Source organism: Aplysia californica, unplaced genomic scaffold (assembly GCF_000002075.1).
Source record: "Aplysia californica isolate F4 #8 unplaced genomic scaffold, AplCal3.0 scaffold00186, whole genome shotgun sequence".
In the NCBI taxonomy this organism is placed as follows: Eukaryota; Metazoa; Mollusca; class Gastropoda; order Aplysiida; family Aplysiidae; genus Aplysia; species Aplysia californica.
This window is the reverse complement of record NW_004797456.1, coordinates 1,070,721-1,079,057: the sequence shown is the minus strand read 5'-3', so window position 1 is coordinate 1,079,057 and position 8,337 is coordinate 1,070,721. Positions and strand designations below refer to the sequence as shown.

Genomic DNA, 8,337 nt, shown 5'->3' with positions numbered 1-8,337 from the left:
AGAGAGAGAGAGAGAGAGAGAGAGAGAGAGAGAGAGAGAGAGAAAGAGAGAGAGACAGACAGACAGAAACTGAGACAGAGAAACAGATTGACAGACAGGCAAATAAACAGAGCTATAGAGGGGAGAAAGATTGTCAGAGAAAGAGAGAGAGAGAGAGAGACACAGAGAGACAGAGACAGAGATAGTCAGACAGACAGACAAATAGACGGAGCGAGAGAAGGGGGAGAAGAAGAGAGACAGACAGACAGACAGAGAAAACCAACAGACAGTCAGACAGATACGCTGATAGACAGGGCGAGAGGGTGTGAAAAAGAAAGAAAGAAAGAAAGAAAGAGACAGATAGACAGACAGACAGACAGACAGACAGACAGACAGGCAGACTGACAGACAGACAGGCAGACTGACTGACAGACAGATTGACAGACAGACTGACAGGTAGACAGAGGGAGAGAGAAAAAGAGACAGGGAGAGAGAAAAAGAAAGAAAGAGACAGACAGACAGACAGACAGACAGACAGACAGACAGACAGACAGACAGGCAGACTGACTGACAGACAGACTGACATGTAGACAGAGGGAGAGAGGGGGGAGAAAGAAAAAGAGACAGGGAGAGAGAAAAAAACAGACAGACAGACAGAGAGGGAGAAAGATGACAGAGGGACACTGGAGAACGAACAGATTTGCTGAAAATTAAACCGATTATTCCTTTAATTATGGGGATTTTTTTCCAGATCTATAGAGACGAACAAAAGTGTATCTTCGTTTGTTTTTTTGTTTATTAGAATTTATGTTAATTTATGCCAAAAACAAGTCTTAATTTATGGCCGAGGGAGGCAGGGGAGTTGCCTAAAATATGCGATAGAATTCACAGGCCTCCTTTCTTTAAAGGCCTAGTAACCTAGTGAACTAAGTACAGACGGTACTACACTTTCTCATGACATGACAGCATCCCTGAACATCGCCGTGGCAGCAATCACCGCGCGTAAGTGTTTTCGCGCCCCGCGCCGGGCGATACGCGAAACAATGCACTGTTGTTATGGAGCGCCGCCACGAGTGTCACCTCTCTATTACTGTAAACCCTCTCTGATTCAACGCCTTTGTCTTCTTAACCCCTGTCGGGGAATCCTTCGCAAAACAGTCATGTGTCGTCACATTATCTGCCAAAATGACCCCCTCCTCCAAGGGAGGTCACTAGAATATCAAGGCAATGAGATGACTGCGTCCCTTCCTCCCCTTGCAAAGGTTCATGTAAACGCACGCTCTGTATAAACACACGCTAAGGAGCCGTCCCGAGCACCGTGCGTTTAGGCGGAGACTACTGTATGTTGAAGACTATTACTAAAGTCAATAGTATTTCAAAGAGATAAATCGTTAACTCACAAGCATCTCTTCACCTTGCCGATGTGGTAGCCATCTTAATAATGCTCTAGAGTATAGCTGCTTTGTGCTGCAGTGTACATCCAAATTATGCATGTGTATGGAGTAATGATTTGGCCTATGAGCTTATTGCAAACATCTTGAATTTGATTATCACATAGGGAGGGTATTTAATCAAGTTTCCCCATTTTTCTGCTGGAGCGTATGCCACACAGCTTGGGGTGCCCTTTGCAGGTAGGTCCAAAGCAAAATGCCTTCTAGATGGATCTAAATTGTGCCAATGGGGAAGTGAAACAGTTATTGCCAATCATTAAGATTCAGGTTTATTGCATGTGGCGCTTTTTGCTTTATGTTCTTTCCTTGTAGTATACGAACCTGGTGGCAGTAGAGGCAGAAGGCAGAAAAGAGGCCGGAGAAGGAGATGATGGCCTAGTATTGCGGTTAGGGTGAGCAGGTAATATGTGTGGTGGTTCAAAAAATCCCTCACTTCTCATTGGAGTGTTTCCAAGATAGTGCTATTGAAAGTCAATAAGGAGTCATTGAGGCAAAATTGGGGTTTACCGGAAAATTAATTTAAGCATCTTTGGTAATTAAATCAATGTATTAAGTTTTAACATGGTTATTTTATGATTTCTTGACTTTACCTTAAGAATAACAAATAACCGTCTCCATGAGATGTAGGACTAGTGAAGCTGCATTCATGGAATGGGTTTAGATCGTCAAGGATTCACAAAACTTGTAAACAAATTGTAGCATTATTACAAGCCAAAATCCTTGTGAAAACCTCAACCATCTGACCTTATTTACTGCACACAAATATTGTTGAGTGTGCAGCCAATGAATACGCCAGTTGGGCTGGTGTTTTAAGATGGCAAAATAGAGCACTGACATTTGGTTTACTGAGCAGATAAAATATTAGACCTTGTGCTGTGCAATAAAGCAGAAAAATGAAATCATATCTTTGTTCTTTGTGAAACTGTAGAAGTATTTAAAGCAGATTCTGACAATGTTCAGACTGTTACAGTTACAGCAGTAGCCAACAGTGCTGACACGTCTGCATATCCAGAGGAAATCATTTGTTTTATTCACGGAAATTCAGATGACCACAAAACCAGTTTGCCAGGAATGGTACATTTAGAGGGGAAAAAAACTAAAATGCCCATGAATGTATCTGATTGGTAAACAAAAATAAATGACTTAAAATGCCATTTTCTCTGTTGTATGCTTTCCCTACCTGACGTTATTTAAACGGTTATAACTTTTAAACTATTGAAGATATTTGCTTGAAAGTCCTCTGAAACGTGTCCTGAATCTAAATATATATGTGTATATCTCAGTAAGCAAATTTTGACCTGTGTTTAGGGTTTTCTTGTGCCACCACACATAAGGGTAAGCAGTCAGATCCTTTTCTCTGGCAGGAATCTCACTGGCATTACCTCAAAAATAGGACAACTCTCTGTAAAGCAGGCGATGTGTGCTGTTAGCATGCTGCTGTATTAGGTTGTGTAATGTCCCCCTTTTATCATACCCTGTTTGCTTTCAAAAAAAGAGTGTTTATGTGAGGCAGCATGGTGAAATCAGGCGCTCGTCAAAATAATCAAAGGGAAGATTATTTTTTCTGCAGGTTTGTGAATTTTTAGATAATTTTTGTTTTCTTTGGCTCAACACATTTCATGCTCATTAAGTCATTAAGTAACACATTTCTATGTGGATTTTACTGAAAAACTCGGATTAAAGGCACAATCTCAAGCAAAGGAAATAGCTACAGTAGTCTCTGCCTAAACGCACAGTGCTCGGGAGGGCTCCTTAGCGTGTGTTTATACGGAGCGTGCGTTTACATAAACCTTTGCAAGGGGAGGAAGGGACGCAGTCATCTCAATTCCTTATTACTCTAGTGACCTCCCTTGGAGAGAGGGGATCATTTTGGCAGATAATGTGATGACACATGACTGTTTTCTGAAGGTTTCCCCGACTGAGTTTAAGAATACAAAGGCATTGAATGATGGAGGGGGGGGGGGAGAAAGATAGACTCAATATAATGAATATGCACTACAAACGTCAGGAACAGATAGCCTAAGAGGAAACTGTTGGTGATAGTCATAAGTCACAGAGATGATGGCCCAGCCATGTGGCTTTCCAAGCGACCACCCCCGACCCTAAATTCATGCGCAATCATTCTCTACATTCAGAGAAACATTTCTCTTGTGATTCGTTGAACAAGTGCGTTCTTCGAGCGCAACTGATTAAGTTTACTTGGCTAATCTTTAATCCTGTAGAGGCCTGTCTAGTGTTTTATGGCATTTACGTGTGTCGCGCATCAGGCCTAGATCTAACAAAACATTACACGCAGTCACTCAAACACCAGTCAGAAACCACCAGTCAGAAACCTTCTCTCAAAGGTAGAGATCTACATTTCCAGTGTCCAATCAAAAAACATTTCAGTCTCCTCCCCCCCCCCAACTTTTCACCGACCAGTCCTTGACCTATGCGTCTGTGGAAAGTTAGATGTGAAAACGCTGTCCATCACTGTCTTTGTTCGGCGTGAGGGGCACGCTCACCAATTTTCTAGGCTTGTCTTATGCAAGCTGTGCAGGTTCAAAGGTTGTAGTGAAAATTTCCCCTTGTCAAGCTTTACCTGTCGGCGAATTTCATGGATTGGAGCGTGCGTTTAGAGGGAGCGATCGTGTGTTTGTACGTCTAAATCATATAGTAAAAAACCCGTCTGATGACGAAAGCGTGCGTTTAGCGGAGCGTGCTTTTGTATGGCGTGCGTTTAGGCGGAGACTAATGTAAACTTTGGCGGCCATTTTCTCACTAATTTTATCTCTGAAACCGGTTGACCACCACCTCCTTAATTCGCAAATATCTCAACTTGTATTCAAGATAAATGGATATTTTTTATCCAAAGCAAGATAAACGAACAAGCTTTAACTTATGGAGATACCAATAACTCTACATGCCCAAAAATTGACGAGAGCCTGATTCCACCGCGTCATGACACATATTGTCTCTGATGTTAAACCTACTGTTTGTTACAGCAGTTAACTTACCTGTTCCTTCAATATAGTAGTATTGGGAGGTTGTTTTTTTTCTTTCTTTTTTTTCACAGACAAAGACCAGACAGGAGGACCCTTTAACCCTAACATGTGAGTCAAGCCATGTTTCAAGTCTGGCATCTCGGTTTTAAAAAATTAAAAATTTTAGATTATACAAAAAGAGGAAACAATACAGTCGAATCTGCTCTAACGGTCCCTTTTATAAGACATTCCCACTTCCCATTTTTTTCCCTTGTGTATTTCTTATATTATAATGATACTGTGTAAGACAGCCACTTTTCTCGTTTACAATGAGTGACCATCTTAACTGTAGTTCTACAAAAGCATTTGTTTTATGATGTTGGCAGAGACTAAGTCTTTCAAAATAGTGCAATACTTTGATGTTTTAGTGGTGTTTTCTCTGAATACATGTACATGCTATAACTATAAATTTAACGAATATGTCGTTTATGGTAGAATTGTAAAGGCAAAGTGGTTGAGAGTTCTGTACCGTAAGATGGACATGATGTTACCCTTCTTGCCTAGTCTCATGTGACACTTGATCAGGAAAAGTGACTCTCCTTACTCTTACATGACACCAGACCTTGGACGAATCGGGAAATTTCAGCTGTCACTTGACACTTTTGCTAAACATTTAAGGGAATTCAGAGCGAAGTTTGGTCTGAGGCTCCTAAATCTAAAAAAAATGTCTCTGTTTCCGAGTCTTATATCGTTAAGTTCAAGTTACTGCCCTGTGTAGGCCCTTTGTCTGTAGACAAACTTAACAATAGCATGTGTGTCTTCTCCCCCTCCCCCCTGTCCCCCTGGTGGTGTGGGGGCAAATGTATTGGACCTACTGCATCTCAGTAGGAGGTGAATGTGTTGGTGTGGTAGTTTTTGGTGTATTGTTTCCACTGTTTTTTTGTTTTTGTAAGTGTTTTATGGCGCTCGCAACTGCTTAAAGTCATATGAGCGCGCGGGACATATTAAACTTTTTCAGTTGGTAGGAAATTTTGAATTTTGCGCGGGTGGCGGCCGAAGCCTGCTCTTATCGATTTTAGACCACCAAGGGATCTTTAGCGTGCGCAACTTGCACACGTGCCCTCCGAGATTTTTTGCCCTTGTCCGAGAAGGCTAGGTGTAGATCTTTCCTACCAGAAGATCAGGGGTGTGGCTGAAAGACAGCAGTAAGAAGAAGCCAAGGAGTAGCAGTAGAAAGGCTGTAGAAAGAATCAGGAGCCCAGGGGAGGGGGGCAAAGGAGATGAGGGAGTGGGGGCAGAAAGAGGAGACGAAAGCTGACGACAGAACATTGCTAGAGAGCAGGAAAGGAGGTGAAAGGAGACAAATTTAGAGAAGAAAATTTTTCGGTCACTACCCGGATTCGAACCTGGGACCTTTGAATGAGAGGCCAACACCTTAACCTCTAGGCCACGAGAGCCCCCTGTTTCTACTGTCTTCTTCCCTTCTTGTGTACTTGGATCACTCTGGCAAATGCTTACTTTTGAAATGATTTATTTACATCTAGGTGGGTGTTCAGAACGTATTAAAAAACTAGCATCATGCTGTAGTGAACTGATGGTAAATTGCTTGCATCAGCACATCATAAAAATATTGTTTTTACTGCTCGCGGGCAGTGTTGCATACAGACGTCAATACTGCCTGCGCGCTGTTTATTAGATATTTTATGTGGTAAGCATATTTGTCAAATAGCAGTATCCCTTCCTGTCTGATATTCTTTTGTTTCCTTTGCTTTGCAGGCGTGTTTATGAGGATTCTGATGAAGAACGTGACTCCGATGATTATGATGAGGAACATGACTATGATGATTATGATGAGCCTGATAGATATATGGATAATGAAAAATATGAAGACTCGAGCTCAGATGAGGATGTCCTTCCATTTATAGCTGCAGCTTTTTATTAAGGGGATGAACAAAATTGTGTTGGAACTGTCTGAAAAGTGTGTGTGCTCCATATTGAGAGTTGTTTTTAAAAAAATTGGGGTTTGATTTTTTGTGTGTTTGTGTGAAAGTGGTAAGTAGGCACTTCAGTGAACGCGCTCACTATAGCGTCATTTGGCTTCGGAAAGTCCCATAGGGTTTTGTTTCCGGACATGACGTCTCATCGCGACAGTGGGTTCAAACTGCCCATATTTTTGTTTAATTTAGGGGACCAATATTCAAATCCGATACATGTCTTTAAAGACCTGTGGATGGCCTTCAAAACGCTTCTTTCCAGGTCGATGTTCGACTAATGAGTCTCGAAATATTTCAAGTTGAAAAATAGACAATTTTTAACCATTGATTTTTGATAAATTTTCTCGTCATATTTTTTTCAAACTACCCTTGTTGGTAAACCATTCTTTGTTCTTCCAGAAAACGTTTAAATGGTTATTGTAGAAGTCTTACCTTGGCTAGTGTAGTCTTACCCTTTTATCAACCAAATCCGCGAAAACCTAGCTGAACCCTTCCACCGTGACATCGCGCAGAGTCGTGACGTCACGCATTTTCGCCTTGAGCTTTTGGCTCCCTTTCTTCATTGTTTGAAATGTACGAGACAGGAAAATACATCGCCAAGAGATTTTTAAACTTTAGTTCAAAAAATTAATCAATTTTTGTAATGTTTTATTATCACTGACCTCACATTTGGCCTTAGTTCATTCGATAGTATAAAGTAAAGAAAACGAGACATTTTAGACCCAAGTATTTTCTTTTCACTGAGCTCCCCCCTCCCTCCTTTTTCCCCTGCCCAAAGTCTTTCATTGTGTAGGTCTAGGACCTAGATCTAGTATGAAGAGTCCGGACTCGTGTTGTTAACACAGTAAAAAATTAAATTGGGACTCCTATTAAAGTATCTGATGCAATTATTTGCTTGATAAAGTTTCTTAGGTCTATTGTTAGTACCGATCCAGATTTTCTTTCTTTTCTGTCGTATGAACAAGAACGAAAAATGTTATGTACTGGATTGTGGGATCCACTGCATGCCCCCCCCCCCCCTCTCTCTCTCTCTCTCTCTGTCTGTCTGTCTCTCTCTCTCTCTCTCTCTGGGTGTGTGTGTGGTTTCGTGTGTTCCCACTTCCCTCTTATTTTCATAACCGTACCTCTCTTTTTCTTTTCCATCCCACTTTACCTGCTCTTCAACTTTATACATTTTCTTTATTATATATCCTTCTTGTCTTATTTGTCTTATAATCGCCACCGCCGCCATCCTTCCACGACTCACGGTATTAGCTGTGTAAGCCTATTACTCTTTTCCACTGATGAAACAACCCTGAAGAAAGATGCCAGTTGCAACAAAGTGAGCACTTTTGCTCCTCATTTCTTACTTTATTTTACATTTTCCTTCCTCTGGTATCCTTAGGATGTCGAGGGGAGGTGCAGGTTTCAACGTCTGTGATATGCTAATTAGTTATATTGTTCCAGAGCCTTTTTAACCCCATCCAGTCAGGTTTTTCTTGGTCTTCCTCTTGATTTAAAGCCGGATTCGCGGGTGTGGTAAGCTCTAGCCGCTAGTTGTTTCTGGGGCATTCTGGTTAGATGTCCGAACCATTTGACTCTTTGACGCTCTCATAAATTTACTACTGGTAGACGTATGGTCTCGTTCCTTATGCGGTCTCCTCTGGTGGCGTTGGTGGTTTTGCAGAAACATGTGATTTCGCGTGCATTGATTTTCCTTTCTCATGCCTTGTTTAGAGACCATGTTTGGCCCTGGTATGTTATTGTTGGTATGAAGATTCTATTGATGAGCTGGGGATGTCACTTCAGTTGGGATGTTCTTGTGACTGAGAAGGGGTGCTAGCTGGTAGGTCACTGCATTTGCCTTCAAGGTTCTTTTTCTTTGTCCTTACGCCCAACTAGTGAGAAGATACTTCCCAAATATTTAAATTCCTCTACTTGTTGGAGTTGTGTTCCGTCAACAAGGATGTT

At 41.5% G+C, this 8,337-nt stretch overlaps 1 protein-coding gene across 3 annotated transcripts in view; it reads left to right on the top strand.

Moving 5' to 3' along the window:
- LOC101849460 overlaps window positions 1-6,466 on the top strand; it is a 28,855-nt gene extending 22,389 nt beyond the window's left edge. For 2 of the 3 annotated variants that reach the window (XM_005098567.3, XM_005098566.3), the window contains exons 9-10: window positions 4,486-4,522; window positions 6,170-6,466. In XM_005098567.3, coding sequence (XP_005098624.1) covers window positions 4,486-4,522; window positions 6,170-6,335 — 203 coding nt within the window. In that variant the 3' untranslated portion in view covers window positions 6,336-6,466. Of the gene's footprint in view, window positions 1-1,742; window positions 1,831-4,485; window positions 4,523-6,169 lie in introns of all 3 variants that reach the window. The other variant, XR_220467.3, reaches the window with a different exon arrangement.
- Window positions 6,467-8,337: the final 1,871 nt, after the last annotated feature.